Here is a 15,733-nt window from a genome sequence, read left to right as displayed (position 1 = left end):
GTTCAGAGGTACAAAAACACCCGAACCCGGGACACGCGCCACAGGAGAGGCTATCGGCTGGGTTGGGGTCCGTTGCGCTGTCTCTCTCGGGCCACGGGGATTTCTCAGGGTCCCCCTAACGTCCCAGACACGACATGCCCACGTTTTCCACCCTCGCCCCACAGCGAAGCCATCGTTCTGGCTCCTTCTAGGTGCGGACACCGAGCTTTCCCCACCCCTGCCAGGTCCGCGGGGTCCAAAGAGGTCAGAGAGAGGGCTGCAAATTTTCCTGCACGAAAAACATGTAGACCCCGACGGAAACGCCCTAAAACAACATAACAAATTAAACTATCTTCTCCACACACACACAGGTCTTTTTCTGCTGGATTTAGTCCCTTTCTGTTGCTGAAGGAAGAGAAAACGGCGGGGTGGAGGGGTGGGTGGAGGTAGAAAAGGGATCTTTGACAGCCTGGAGGACGAATGATTTGAATAACTGTAGGAAAGTGTAGGGAAAAACTTAAAAAAACCCTCACATTCCAACCCAACGGTAGCGGCAGCCGGGCTCTGGACCCCTCCCCGCCAGCCTGTACCCCCCTTGAGCTAATCACCCTCATTAGGAGCCTCATCACCGACCTAATGAAAGCAAACCGTGTGGAAATCGCCGGTAAACAGTTGGGTCCGTGCTGTAATTAATTCAGTGTCTCTTTTAATCAAACCGAAAGGAATCGGGCAGCGGCTTGTGGAGCCGTGACATCACCCCCAAAATCGGCCGGAGCCAATCAGCGTCATCACTCCGGGGACACGTGGGCGAGTCCCCTTTAAAAAAAAAAAAAAACAACGAAAAAAAAGAAACGAAAAAAAAAAACAACCCTAGCCCCAAAGTAAAAGTGACACAAGTTCATTTTTTAAAGGAAGGGGGGGAGGCGAAGGCGCGCGCGGAGGACGGGCTGCGAGCTGCAACAGCGGAGCCGGGAGGTGCTGTCCACGGTGCTGACGGGCCCCAGGAGCGGTGCGAGCGCGGAGAGAGGACCTCCCCGGCCAGGTGGGGAGCGTCATGCGCCGAGGGCCGCCGTCGCCGCTATCCGCGGTGCTGACGCCGCCAGGTGCGCTCCGTTCCCCCGGCTGGTAGCGCGGCTCGGGCCCGCTGCTATCCGCGGTGCTGACCCTGCTGCCCTCGGCCACCGCTCGCCTGGAGGAAGCGTGCAGTTTGGATTTTTTAAAAGCCCTTTTTTATTTAGATTCCAACGTCCTCGCATCTCTTCTGTGCCAAAGGGGAGCTCAGGCCGTCCGTCTCCCCCTTTGCTCTCCCCAACTTGGCGCACCCTCCCTCCCATTTCTCCCTGACACTCCCACCACCCCCCTCGGCTCGGCGGCTCCGTGCGATGCTGCAGAAGACGCGCTGAGCCCTTTTGGATCTAATGCGCAGAGGAGGTTGGCCCAGAGCTCCCGGGCTCCCCCAAGGCTGAACTCCATCCAAGGTGCCCGCAGGCTCCCTGCCCGCCTTCCCCATGCCAGCCCGCAGCTAGGGGCAGGGGCAGCGGCGGCTGGGGTTGGGGGGGGTGGGGAGCTTTTGGGGAGGACAGGTCGCAGCTTGGCTATGGAAGGCTCCAATGGCTTTGGGATCGACTCCATTCTCTCCCACCGAGCGGGCAGCCCCGCCCTTCCCAAGGGGGACCCCTTGCTCGGGGACTGCCGCTCGCCCCTGGAGCTGAGTCCGCGCTCGGAGAGCAGCAGCGACTGCTCTTCACCAGCCTCGCCAGGAAGGGACTGTTTGGAGACGGGCGCCCCACGGCCTGGCGGGGCTTCGGGCCCAGGTTTGGACTCCCACCTGCAGCCTGGGCAGCTCTCAGCCCCAGCCCAGTCTCGCACCGTGACCTCCTCCTTTCTGATCAGGGACATCCTTGCTGACTGCAAACCACTCGCGGCCTGTGCACCCTACTCTAGCAGCGGGCAGCCAGCCGCTCCTGAGCCTGGGGGCCGTCTTGCGGCCAAGGCTGGGGAGGACTTTAGAGAAAAGCTGGACAGAAGTAGCAGCAACGCCTCATCGGACTCCGAGTATAAAGGTAAGAAAACGGGAGTTGAAAACTTGCGGGGGGGAGATGCTATATTTCTGAACACTGGTACTAAAACAGGAGTGCACACACGTGGGGACATACACATATTCACTCGGAGCTGCCCCCAGGGCCCAGGCTCAGCAGTCGGTCTTGTCTGAGCCTTTCAGTCGGCCCTGTGGTTAATGCTTTTGAGCAACAAAGAGTCCAGCGGAGAGAGTGAGGAGAGGGACGCTGTGTGCCCCAGGAGAGATTCCCCAAAACGCACAAACTTTCCAAACTTCGGTGGACTCCCCAACCCACTGGTGGGCAGAAGCAAGCTCCTATCAGGCCAGTGGCTCTCTGGGCAAAGACCTTGCAGAAGCAACGGAAGACCCAAAGGGTTCTGCTTGAACCCCCTTTTATAAGGGTGAAAACCTAGCAGGAAATTTCAGCTGGAGCCCTGAGAACAGTCAGAATTTTCCACCCTTTAATTTGAATTTCCAGAGGGGGAGGGGAATTGAGCTTTCCCTCCCGTTGGCCCCGGTGTGATCTGGGCCCGGGAATCATGCAAAAGAAACGCTCCCTTCAAAGTAGAAAGAGCAGCCAGGCGGCTTACGAGCACGGAGCGGGTTCAGAGGTCTCTTTGAGAGGGGAGGTCTCTGCACCCACCCAACTGTTCTCGCTGGATTTGATTTTAAGTGCATTGAGCCATCAACTTCAGGTTCTGTGTGTGGGACCCAGAGATTGCCCGGCGCCCAGCCTATCCTGGGGTTGCTTCCCCTCTACTTGCGTTTTCACCTCCATGAATCTTTCCATTGTTGTTGTTTCCTTTCCATCCCGTCTTAACCAGGGAGCTGAGATCAGGATTAAGATGAAAGGGGAAAGGAAGAAGGAAGAAAGGAAAAAAGGAAGAGAAGAAGGAGAGAAAGAATTCCCTAATTTTGTTTCTCGCCCCCGCCCACTGCCTTCACTTTAGGTCTTTGGTGAGGCCAGAGGCGGAAAGTTCTTTCTTAGGAAGAAGTCATTCGGGAGGCAGGAAGGGAAGGAGTGTCAGGACTTCAAGGGAGAGACCCTGTGTCCCCATCTAGCAGAAGATGGGGGGCTGAGAGCCCTGTGTCCCCATCCAGCAGAAGATGGGGGGCTGAGAGCACTGTGTCCCCACCCAGCAGAAGATGGGGGGCTGACAGAGGCTGTTCAGAGCTCTTTCAGCCTTATAATTAATTCCCAGAACCCTTTCCATGAGATAAAACTTCCCTATAAAGGCTACTTCTTTATGGTCTTGGGGGCCCTACACCTCCTGGTCTATACTCGCATTAAGTCTTCACAAAAATTTCGGAAGGCTCATTTAACACTCTCTTCCCAACTGAGAATTCGTTTGTGGACATGCCCTGACCTCAGATCGAAACCCGTTTGGGGCCCCACTCCACATCTCACTCCCTCCGCTTCCCCACAAAACTGGTGGAACCTCCACCAGCCTCACTGGGCCAGTCATGCCTAGAAGACGGGCAGCTTGGGCTAGAGCACCCAGGACCCCAGGACGGAGGTCCAGACGCATGTGGCCCAGCGACCCTTGCTCCCCCCGATCACGGCCTGTTTAGAGAGGCAAGGAAAACTTGCCCCGGAGAAAGACAGGTGCGGTGCGGGGTGGGCAGGAGGGGTCAGCAAGGGAGGTAATGTAAATATATATGTATAACATCATCTCTTATTCTTTGTAATTCTCAGCCACAACACTCCAGTTTTATGTCTGGAGTAACAGGCGAGACCTCCCCCCCGCCCAAAGCCCTGCATGCTTGTGTCTGGTGCCGGCGCTGTGAAAGGGTTCGGCTCTTGTCTCCTTTTATTTTCTTGTCCGTAGGTGGGATTTTGAGGAGAGGTTTCGTTTAAGATAATTGGAATATCAATTTTCTTCTCTTGTGCCTGATGATATCTGATCAGGGAGGTGATGAGGGCCAGCTGTCCACATATGGCTTAAATAGGTTTGGCGCTGAGGACAGAGGAAGGTCTCCCCTACCCCTAGGCACCGCTGCCTTTGCACCACCAAAGCCGCGGGGTGAAGAGGGAGCAGAATACCCACCACCGAGACAGTGTCTGGAGCATTTCTCAAAGGTGGAAGCGACTTTTTCAGGACCCACGTTAGGAAATCTTGCCAAGAGACAGACACATGGGGTGGGCATCTAAGCGATTCCCCTGTCCACCTAACAAGCTAAGAGTCGTTTCCTCCAAAGAGGGCACGGAGGGAAGGTCAGTCCCATCCCGAGTTTCTGGTGTCAAAGCTTCCTCGGCATAACGTTTAAAGAAGCTGGGCTTTGAAGTAAGGCGGTCTGGTGCGCGCGCAGTCTTCCAGCCAGAGCTGATATCCGTGGAGAAGTGAAACCGGCGCTTTGCTCCCAGCAGGGTCAGTGGGCCTCGAACTCTGAGGCATTGAGATCTGGGCTGAGCCTGTTTCAGAGGCTGAGGCTGGACAGCGGCGAGTGCATATCTGAAGGCTCCAGCCTGTGCCGGAGAGGGATTAGAGAAAAAGCCCAAACTCAACCCTCACCCCACCCCCGACCTGGGAGCTCAGCGCTGAGAAATGGGGGATTTTCCAAAATAGTCAGTCCAGACAATCAGGTCAAAAAGTAAGGTTTCCACAGTATCAAGTTTGAGGTTTGGATAATTGTTTCCTTGAACTTGTTTAAACTTTACCTGCCTAGCATAATAGACAGAACTCAAGTCCCCCCCACCCCATCCCAACACATCCCCAGCTCCTGAGGCAGCCGTGCCCCAACGTGGCCCAAGCCTAGGAGGGCAGGGAGAGGCCTGCGCACTGGCCTGGACGAGGCAGGAGGCAGGCATGGGCCCCCGTTTCTCACCCGCCTGGGTGCACCCGGCGCCCGGCGCCCTCCCGGCCTCCAACCGCTGCCCTTCCGGTTGAAAAGTCTTACTCCCTAGTGGCTCAATTAACCGGATTATTGTTTCCTACAGAGAGAAATCAACTCACATTCAGCTGAACCCTGTCACTGCAAACGCCATGCTCAATGAAACTCAGCATAAAGGAAAATATAGAGAGGAAAAGAGGAAGGGAAGCCCCAAACCCCACTGCCAATTTTGGGGAGGTGGTCTCTGGTCATATCATTGCTTTAGGGGGAGAAGGAGGGAGGTCAGTGAGCTTGTTTGATCAAGTGTGCATTTGCGGTGCTGTCAACCCCAAAGGAAAGTGTTGGGGAAGAAAGAAACCACATTGTTCGGTCCCATCCTTGCGACTCAGGAGCAAGGACCCTGCTGGGGTGTCCTGACCGACGCGGGGTGGGGGGAAACACAAGACAGCCACAGTAGGCATCGTATTGACAAGGAAACACAGACCTCCGCGACGTGAGCATCCGAGGGGCAAACGGGTGGCTTATTTTTCCAAGCGCTTCGTGCTTCCAGATCTGGGCGCCCCGGCGATTCGCCTTCCGTGCTGTGCGCTGTTTGTAGTTTAAGAAACGGGGGGGACCATCTCTATAGATTCACACCCGTGCAGGGGCCAGGCGAGATGTGAGTGCAATTATTTGTTCTTCAGGACCACGGTCCGCTCCAGGGTGAACGGGTTTTTGTCCCTCCACGAGGGTTTTTCTCCCCCAGACTCCAGCCCTCAGCTTCCTCCCTTCCTGGCCTGAATGCAGCCAGAGGATCGGGGCACAGTCCTGCACCCCTGAGCACGCATCCGCACAGCCCACCGGTTTGGAACCCCTGGGTCCCCTCCCCTCCTCTCCCCTCCCCTGTCAGGTCCACTTGGTGGATCCCGTTAATCCCTTCAGGGAGCGCCGGCGCAACGCGGGAGCCGGGTTGAGTTCTCTCTCGGCTTTGGGTTACTTCTCCCCGGAGGTGTCAGTCTTCCTCTGTCTGGGGGCTGGGAGGTCCCAGCTCTGAGCTGCTCTGCCGCAGCTCCATGGGACCGGGAGCCACATTTACACGACCGACTGTGACGGGCCGCAGGCTGGGGCGGCAAGGCGGCGAGGCCGGGCCCTGACGCGCGGCTGTGTCTCCACAGTGAAGGAGGAGGGCGACCGGGAGATCTCCAGCTCGAGGGACAGTCCCCCGGTGCGCCTGAAAAAGCCACGCAAGGCACGCACGGCCTTCACCGACCATCAGCTGGCGCAGCTGGAGCGCAGCTTTGAGAGGCAGAAGTACCTGAGCGTGCAGGACCGCATGGAGCTCGCAGCCTCGCTCAACCTCACCGACACGCAGGTCAAGACCTGGTACCAGAACCGCAGGTGAGGCCCGGCTGCGCGCGACAGGGGGGAAAGGGCCCCCTCTGCTCTCCTCCCTGCCCCTCCAGGGGACCCACCAGTACATGATCTGACGTGCCGAGGGAGGGCCCCTGAGCTTTCCCCGTTCTGTAAAACTAGGGAAACTGAGGACTCAGAGAGCGGAGGCCTTGCCCGAAGTCCACGGTGAGGGAGAGAGACAGGACTAGAGTCGATCAGGTGGACAGACAGACATGTGGGCCACTGGAGGTCCAAGCCTCCCCACCCTAGCCACGTCCTACCACCCCCATCCAGCCCGGGCAGCTGCTGGGGGGCAGGGTGGCTCTGAGCTCTCCCGGAGGTATTCTTCTGGCCTCCTCAGCCTTTCTAGCCCCGAAACGCAAGGAGGGAAGGGGCCCAGCCCTAGCTTCTTGGGGACGGGGGGGCCGGGAAACTGGTGTTGGGCACGGGTCTGGAAGCTGGTATTTCCTCATCTCCCTCCCCAACACATTCACAGGATGAAGAGGTACACATACAGCCACACACTCAACCCACAGCCACACACTCACATCGACGCGACTCAGTAATACAAACACACATACACCACAGTCACCCACACACGCTTAGCGGAGGCCGGAACGGTGCTTTCCATAAACAAGCCTCAGAACACGCTGCCCCATTAATAATAAATACCTGATTACTGCTCCGGGCATCAATAATTAAGGCCTGTTACAGTAATTACACAATTATGATGATGTGAATAATTCAGGCAGGGAAACGGGGCTGGTGTGGCTGAGTCCGACTCAGTGGGACCGCCTCGCCGGCCAGGTGCGCCCAGGAGTCCGGCCGCAGCCCTGGCAGCCAGTGTGGCCTCGGCTTTCTTGCCTTCCCCCAACCCCAGCCGACCCTCTGCTGGTAGCCTCCCGGCTTCGGCACCAGACAGACTGCAGGGCTCGCCCGAAGCCTCGGATCTGCGTGCGGACTGACGCGGACGCGGACGCGCGGCGGAGAGAGCGTGCGCACATCCTCTCCCGTCGCCGTCTCTGGCCCGCGAGCTTCCGCAGAGGCGCCGCCAACTGGGGTACCGCAGCTGTGCTGGCCTCCGCCGGGCCGGCTGTGCCGCTGGGAGGATCAACTGAGTCCCCTCCAACGGCTAGCGAACCGATCCCCGCGCCCCCGCCTTCCTGTCCAAGGCGATCTCGCCTTCCTCAGGCCTCCCCAGGAGCATCCACACCGGGCTCCAAGCGCCCAGACTGCGATCCCCCGAGCAGTGTGGCGAGGTCAGACCCCGGGCTTAGAACCCAGGGTCTCCTCTTCCTAGGCCATCTTGAAAACTGGCCCGCGCCTCAGTTTTCTTATCTGTAAGTGGGGTTAACAGCCATGGAAGGCCGGTGGGAGATTAAAGGAGCCGATGCATGTAACCCGCTAGACGGTGCCTGGCGGCCCGTTATTTATTAACGAATTATAGTGTGACCCCTTTAGTGTCCCTGCAGGCGCTCTGGGGCACTCGTGAGGGGCAGGGGTCTCCCGGCGCCACAGTTCTGACCCCGCCTTACGCGTTTACTTCGGTCCCTAGGACTAAATGGAAGCGACAGACGGCCGTCGGGTTGGAGCTGCTGGCGGAGGCAGGCAATTACTCAGCGCTCCAGCGGATGTTCCCGTCGCCTTATTTCTACCCGCAGAGTCTGGTTTCCAACCTGGATCCCGGCGCCGCGCTGTATCTGTACCGCGGGCCCAGCGCGCCGCCGCCCGCCCTGCAGAGACCTCTGGTGCCCCGCATCCTCATCCACGGACTCCAGGGCGCCAGCGAGCCGCCCCCGCCGCTGCCCCCGCTGGCCGGCGTCCTCCCGCGGGCCGCGCAGCCTCGGTGAAGCGCCCGCCCGCCGGCCCGCGGAGCACCCGGCCCCGGCTCCGGGGCTCCGCGCTGGCCCCTTCCGCCTGCCTCTGGGAGGGCGCGGGGTTTCAACGCCCCTTCCCAGGGGCCCCGGGTCCGGCCCTCCCTGGCGTCCAGCCCAGTGTCCCCAGAAGGGCCAAATGCCAAGTCTTCTGCGTCCCGGACCCCGGGACTGAGTCTCCCTAACCATCTTCGGCGTCCTCACTCCCGGCCACTCCATCAGGGAGCCACTTCCACCGCCGGGGGTACACACATCCCCACGCCCCGCCCCCGTCACTCCCCACCCGCGCCCCCTTGCCCCTCCCCGGTGCAGGTGGGCGACCCCCATGCTGCCCTTTCCCACTCCCCCTCCACGCTCCGGCGGTACCCCAAGCCCTCTCCCCGCAGCCCTGACACGCGGAGGGGAAGGGGAGTGTGGAGCCTCCCCCCGTCCCTCCCCCCAGCTCCAGGGCCAACGGCAGAGCTGTACATACCGTGTGCAAAGTGTATATGAAGTTATTTATTCGTGACCCATGAGCCCGTGACTGTGTCCGTGAATCAGTGAGTTTGTGGCCTGTGCCCACCCTCCTCCCAGGCGGGGCAGAAAGGGGTCAGGGGACTTGCCCACCTACCCCGACCTCCAGTCCCCATCTCCGGCCTCCGTCCGGGGGGCAGCCAGGCCCCTCGGGTTCTCTCTCTTTTTTAAATGTCGAAATAAACTTCTTACAAATGACCAGGCGCCTGTCCGCGCTCCGTCGGTGGGTCCGCGCTCGGCCCTTCTTCCCCATCCCTCCTTGAGATTCATTGTCCCCTTCTGGGACTCGGGCTCCTTCCACCCTCAGTAAGGAAGTATTTTCGTCTCCCTCTCTTCCTTGGTGCTGTGGTCGTGGGCAGGGGTCTCCCCTCCTCCCTGGCCTCAGTCTTCCCATCTCTACGGTGAGGTGAGCACGCCGCTCCCCACCTGCCCCTGCCTCTCCATCTGGTTGCTGGACGCTCAGCCGCTCCCGGGGGCCGGGGTGGGGGTCAGCGCCCGGGCTGGCTGGGCTGCGGGCCGGGCTGCGGTGCCCTCGCTGAGCCGGCTCATCTGGCCGCGACAAGGGCGCCGGCAGCTGGTGACCGGCCCGCCGGCCGCGGGGGCGACAGATGGGCTCCGAGGCTACTCCCCGCCCCCCACCACCCCGTCCGCCCCGCGCCCCGGCCGCTCGCGCTCGCCGACGCGGCTCTCGGCCCCCCGCACCGGGTAGGACCCGACGAGCCTTCGCTGGGAACCTGACGCCGCACCGGGTAACCCCCGACTCCCGCATCTTCTCGCTCCCCCCTTCACGCGGGGACTGTGCTGGGGATGCGACCCAGAGGGAAGCCAGGTCCCAGCGTCTGCCGCCGGGCCCCAGCCTGCGACTCCAAGGGTCTCAGGAGAGGGCTTTAAGTTCTGAGCCAGACTCCAGACCTCCGGTTCACGTTCAAAGGGCCAAGGTCACCTCCACAGGCAGTTCTCTCTGGGGAGGTGGGCTCAGGTGCTCCCCCGCCCACACACCACCTGCAGCTCAGACTCCCAGGATCCGCCCAGGGCTGGGAAGTTTGGGGGCCGGCACGCCGAGCTCTCCCCAGTTTTGCGGCAGGATTGCTCTCAGAGAGGACGGCCTGGCCAGGAGGGGTGGGGTTCTGCTTAAACGCTGACCGTCCCGTCCCCCACCCCCACCCCCCCACCGCCGGACCCTGCTACTGTTTCCTCCCCACCGCCCAACACCCTCACACCACCGCTTTTCTTTCCCGGGATGGTGAGGGTATTATTCTAATTTTGCAAACTGCACAGCAGCTAATTAAGTCAAGGAGCGCCTTGGCTTTCAAGTTCTTTAGCATGTGAGTGGGGGTCGGTAAATCCCCAGCTCTGGCTGGGGTGGGGGGTGACGGGGGACCATCCCCAGCTCAGGGTTAATGAAGTGGGAAAGGAGTCTCTCACAGCCTCCTGCAAACAAAACCCCCCATGCAACAAACCCTGCCCAAATCCTACATGGATTGACTTAAACCCAGGGGATAAGTGCTTTAAATTAATCTCATTGAATAAGAATGAGACCAAACAAAACTCTTTAAAATCATATTAAAAATCTATCAAAGGACAACTTGCACTGGTGTGCTTTTCATTTTGTGTAAGTGAGGGACATATACTGGAGCAACCAGCCTTACATTTACACAGCGGCCGTGTAAATCACAGACACATTCCCAACTATGTAATTGTCCTTGTACCGCCGAGGTGGTTTCATATCTTACATTAATGAAGAACAAGACTTCCCTACAAGTTTATAATGACAGTATTTTAAATTGTCCTGCACTTCCCATCTGTGATAATAAATTTACAGCCTCTGCAGTGAGGTGGGCTTCGGCTTTCATCCATCTAGAAGGCTCAATCGGTTTCCCGGTTCCCAACCCTGGGGCTGGGTGAACTCTCATTTAAAACAAGGGGGAAAAAAAAAAAAAAGGAAGAATGAATTGCGTGAGACCCCCAGCAGGCAAGACAATAGGAGAGGCACTGAGAGGGGGTGTCTCTACTCCTGCACTGACACCTCCCCCCAACTGATAAACGTAGACTCCGCGGGGGCAGGGGCAACAAAGTGGAGAAGTTGAGAGTCCCCAACCAGCCTCGCTGCAAGGCTTCTGGGCATTTTCGAGAAGTCGAGCTGATTTTAGGGGTGCCCAGCCGCCAGCACGCTGAAAGGCTTTGCTCCGAACTTTTTCTCTGTGGAGCAGATTAAGAGATAAGGCGTCACGGTCATGCAGGCATTTAACGAGACCAGTGGAGCGCCCTTCGCAAGCAGGGCAACTTCTCCAGTGGAAAGAAAGCCTTACATTTCTGTCTCCTGGAAGCGATGGTTGGATTTTAACGGCTTCCGCTGACTTTACGTTGAGGGGCTCAAGTGCTCAACACCAAGGGCGCTAGCCGTTTGGATCCAGCTGCCTTAAGGGGCTCTCATTTACTCCCCTTTCTTCCCTAAATCTCTCCTCCCCTCACCACAGGGGGGGAAAAAAATCAAAGGAATCCACTGGGCTTTGTCAAAATGTCCTTTGCTGAGGTTCGGTTGCCTCTGCTTCTCTGAGTGGAAAATGCCGTTTGCATTGCATCAGCGCTGCCTTAATCACTCACCAAGGGCTCTTTGCCCTTCAGTGCGTGAGAATGGGGGGCCCCCTCTGAAGATGTGCAGCGCTAAGGGTTGCAAACAGGAAGATGTCTAGGATTCGAAAACAAAGCATTTTACAAGCCCATGAGGGAAAAAAGCTTTAGGCTGCAACGTTCCATGAAATGTCCAGATTCTCTGACTTTTAAATATGGGCATCAGGCTTATGACACAGAGAAAGAGGTAAGTTTGGGAAATTAGAAAAAGAGGCACGATTGGAGATACACACAGAATTAGAATAGGTACAGTGGAATTAGGCTAAAAGCTTTGCCTAATTGATGCCTGAAATGTATAATCTGTCACGAGCCATAGTAAGACAGATTTATTTTAAGGTTATTTAAATTTAGATAATATTAACCCTAAACCTGCTAAATCCATGTTTCTTTATTAACTGGGGGTAATACACTGATTCTACTTAGAAACAGGCCCACATAGCACCTATGGCAAGGAACGCTCACCTACGTGTCAGCAAAGTAACGAGTGAGTTTCCACCTCAAAACTACAGTCACTTACACGCTTTGCACAGTTCTGGTACTTCTCCCCGCCCCCCCGCCGGCCCCCGCCCCAGGAGTGCAGACTCCCGCTTTAATGGAATGAATACTATGGGGGGGGGAAAATTAAAGAGTAGGGTTCCTCTTTGATCATCCTAGATCACTGGCATTAATCCTGTTTCTCACACAGCTGGGTTTTGTTTATAAAGTTTGATCCCTCCTTTTCTCATCCAAATCACGTGGACCATTACACACGGAAATAAAAGAAAGGTGGCAGATTTGCCCAAAGTCAGGAGGACTTGTGCTGCAGGTTGACTTATTTATTATCATTGTGACAGATTTCACCAACCGTTCCTTTTAACTCCTATGTGACAGCCAGGTCTGCGAGGTCACATTTTCCCTCCCGCAGGGGACCGGGGCTTACTAGGCTCACAGTCACCCTTACGACGAGTCCCTGCTGGTGTGGTACCAGCCGAGGCTCCCCTCACGCCCGAGGGATGGATGCAGGGACGCCGACCCGCTCCCCGAGATCCCCACAGACAGCCCACCTTGGAACTCTCGTGGTCCCCCCTTGGCCCTTGAGGTCATGTGATCTGCAGGGGCTACAGAAGTGGGGCCTCGACACCCATGCCAGTAACTTCAGGGTGCGGGGGTGGGCTGAGGACGGGAGGAAAAGTGGAGAGGACACTGCCCAGTGCACAGAGAGGTGCCGAGGCTTTCCCCCCTCTCCTTCGGACCCCTCTGGAGTTACCCGTGTCCAAATCTTACATTTATTGGGAAATCGATACGCCCCGGGGGTCCTCTTTCAAACCTCCCAGGAAACACAATGGGGGAGGGGCAGCTGTGGCCTGGGCCACAATACAGACCCCAGGACCTTTCTGGAAGACAAGAGGGGATTCGATGGGAGAAAAAGCTCAGGACACTGGTGCCCTTTGACTTCAAAGGCAAATAATAAAAAGGCAACAGTAAATCAATTAGTCCTGAGAAAGTACAATTTCCCTGGACAAGGAGGAGAGAGCATTGCATGTGAAAGGGACGTGGTGCTTAGAGCCCCTGCGCACGGGAAATGTGACCCCTGGAGGCGTTGGGGACCCACGCCAAATGCTCCTTTGGTCCTTTTTAATAAAGCATCTGTACATCAAGAAGATGATCTGATAAATAGGTTTTTTTCTCTTCTTTTAGCGATTCAATCCAGCTTTTAAAATCCCATTTTACAAAATTCAGGCCAATATATGCGTTGAGAGGGCAGCTTGAAGTGAACCGTGAAACTTCTTCAGAACGTCATCGCAAGGCGGGATCAAACCCCTTCCCGGCTGCAGCGAAGGGTGTTAGTCTTCTACATGAAGTCGTGGTGGCACCATGCGGTCTACGGGCACTGATGGAATAAATCCGAGAGAGGCCTACAAGGCAGGTTAGGGGCTGATCCATCCCGTGCTGACCCCCGCCCCCCTGACCCCTCAGGCTGCAGCGTGTCTCGGCACAGCACCGGGTCACCGGGTCTGCGGGGGGCGGGGGGGGCGCACCCTTCATCCTCACAAGGCTCCTCCGAGGAGAACAGGACCCGCCTCCGGGATCCACCGAGGCCCAGTCCCGTGGGGGCAGAGCTTAAAACTACTTCCTGGGAAGTCTCGCTGTCCCTCCGCAAGGCTTTCGGCTTTAGTTTGTTCCCACGGCCAAGGCTGGGCGCTGGTTTCGGACGGCGCTGCGAGGCCGGCTGCCGGGCCCTGCGCGTTTGTTTTGCTCTCTGACCTTGGTGACGCTGGTCTCCATCCCGCTGGAGTATTCCGAACGCAAGATTTCAGCAAGGCGCTGTTTACTCTGGGTCTTCCTGTGCAGGTCAGGCCTGAAGAGGGGAAAGGAAACTTTATTACTTTTTTCTTTTCCATTTGGAAGGAGGCTGCTGGCAGCTGGTTCCAAGACTGCAGAGCTGACATTTCTGTATTAACAGAAGTACAATCCCTCCAATGGCGCTTGTTTTGATAGTCTATGCACCAGAAGATTAGATACGGCGCTGACAGATTCTCATAACGGCGGCAAAATATCATGGCATTTTTAAAAGTGAGGCTTTGCTCTGTGTTGTTTTCATGGGGAAAAAAAAAAGCGAAAACACACTCACACTCTGATGGCAAATGAGGTGTATGATACAGCGGTTTGCCAAAAGAAGGGGAAAAACCCGCCTTGAAACTCAGCAGTCAGTGCCCGCTCGCAGCTCCTGGGAACGCCCCCCTCGGCTCCCACCTCCCCGTGCAGTTCAAAGCAACTGGCCTCCTCCTGGGGACCGGGCTTGGCGGCCAAACAGTGAGGGCTGGGGTGTCCGCCACAGACACCTCTTCACCCACCGAAGAGACTCTTGTAAATTATTTCTGACCCCCAAAACCCCAAACCCAGGTGTGCTTAGGCAGACCGGTCAGTGTCCGCACCGGGAATGGACGGCAGCGGCCCCAGGAATGGGAGGGAGGTCCTCACCTGCCCCAACCCGCAGGGAAAATGCCCAAGACTGAAAATCAATGTCAGATGGTGAATCCTGCTAACTGTTTTCAGAAGACAGCAGCCTCATCATTAATTTGATTAGAAAAGCAGAGGGGGAAACTTGTAGAAGTTTAGTCGTACACAGAAAAAATGATTATGAAAACTGAAGAGTAAAATAATGTTTCTTAAGACAGGATCCTAACCAAAACAACAGAGTCGTTACCAGAGAATCCATCTTGCTCTGCCTGCAATTCCTTCAACACCGACGTGGCAGTGTCTCGGGTTCTTACAAAAGCCAGATGTTACCCTCTGCTACTTATATTTGCAGCATTTCCCTTTGCTGTAAAAATCAGAAGATAAATCAGACTAAAAATAAACATAACAGAACTCCTTTAAAGCCCAGGACTTAACAACAGGACTAATACCGTGCTAGTAAACTGATTAAGAAAGGGACACCATCGTAACTAGGTTAAAGCCACCATATCTCTTTACACTCCCGCTGCAGAAGGCAGGGTGCAGGCAACGGTGGGGCTCAGTCCGTGTCAGTCACACAACAGCTTCTACCGTGACAGACGGGGAGACATGCAAAGGCAGCCTGTGCTGGGCAAAGGTTTGAGGCAAGGGGACAACAGGACCCCGTATTTAAGGGCTAGGCAACTGTGGTAACAAGAGCACGTGCAAGGGCAGGGACGGGACTTGGTGACAGGGAAGGACTCTCTGGGCTCTACGTTACCACCTCTGATCTTCACTCCGAGAGGCAGGTATGGCTACCATCTCATTTTACAGACAAGGAAACCAAGGCTGGAGGACGGTAAGTAACCTCCCCAAGACCATCCAGCTCCTAGGAGCAGAAGCCCAGATGCAAACACAGGGCCGATGGACTCAAAGCCTGAGCTCCTCCCACCAGGCAGCCGGTCCCGGATGGAACAATTGGGCAGGACAGGAAGGTCCAGCGGGGTCGAGGGTGACAAATGACCACGATCTGACGTGGAGGAGGCCTTCGTGGTCTCACTGAAACGTTTCAGTGGGACGATGCGGGCAGAGGCCAGATGACAGAGGGAGGAGTGAGGGGAGAGCTGAAGGGTGAAGGAGGTGCCTGGGCTGGAACCCGGCTCTGTCGCTCATTAGCTGAATGACGTGGTGAACGGGTGACGCGCGCTTCTTCATCTGAAAAATGGGGATGATACTTGGAACGAAGTTCATAGGATGCGTAAAATTTAAAGAGAGTAAGACATACGGAGTGCTGGCTGGTGGCTGGCATGTGGGTTGCAGACAATCGGCGTTAAAAACGGAGCAGCTGAAGCCCAGAGATGCCAAGCAAACCTCCGCCTCCCTGTCCCCCGCCCCAGGCCACACAGGAGCCAGGACTGGCCCTGGGGCCTGACGGTGGGGCTGGGGCTCTGGTGACCGCGTCACCCTTCTGTGCACAGCAGAGGTTCTAACCCCCCAGACCCTGCCCGTGTGGACTGTGTGCCCTGGTGTCCGGGGGAGGTCCGTCCACATGTTGGGC

General features: G+C 56.9%; 2 protein-coding genes across 4 annotated transcripts in view; one reads left to right on the top strand and one right to left on the bottom strand.

Annotated features, from left to right (window-relative positions):
• Positions 1–882: 882 nt before the first annotated feature.
• On the top strand, positions 883–8,827 carry BARHL1 (BarH like homeobox 1). 3 transcript variants are annotated; one of them, XM_060300249.1, is made up of 4 exons: positions 883–2,042; positions 6,025–6,247; positions 7,433–7,581; positions 7,797–7,936. In XM_060300249.1, exons 1-3 carry the CDS (start codon positions 1,577–1,579, stop codon positions 7,539–7,541), a joined length of 798 nt encoding a protein of 265 aa, XP_060156232.1. In that variant the 5' UTR covers positions 883–1,576; the 3' UTR covers positions 7,542–7,581; positions 7,797–7,936. The 3 variants fall into 3 exon arrangements, with proteins under 3 accessions (XP_060156232.1, XP_030694325.1, XP_060156231.1); XM_030838465.2 differs by lacking the exon at positions 7,433–7,581 and having other exon boundaries at positions 7,797–8,827; XM_060300248.1 differs by lacking the exon at positions 7,797–7,936 and having other exon boundaries at positions 7,433–7,787.
• A 3,100-nt stretch (positions 8,828–11,927) lies between these two features.
• The window catches only part of DDX31 (DEAD-box helicase 31), a 73,702-nt gene continuing 69,896 nt past the window's right edge, over positions 11,928–15,733 (bottom strand). Inside the window, 2 exon segments of the mRNA XM_030838460.2 lie at positions 11,928–13,431; positions 13,434–13,597. Of these exon segments, the coding sequence (XP_030694320.2) occupies positions 13,121–13,431; positions 13,434–13,597 (475 nt within the window). The 3' untranslated portion in view covers positions 11,928–13,120.

This window comes from Globicephala melas, chromosome 6 (genome assembly GCF_963455315.2).
Source record: "Globicephala melas chromosome 6, mGloMel1.2, whole genome shotgun sequence".
Lineage (NCBI taxonomy): Eukaryota > Metazoa > Chordata > Mammalia > Artiodactyla > Delphinidae > Globicephala > Globicephala melas.
Note: the sequence above shows the minus strand (reverse complement) of the source record. Positions and strands in the feature narration are given on the sequence as shown.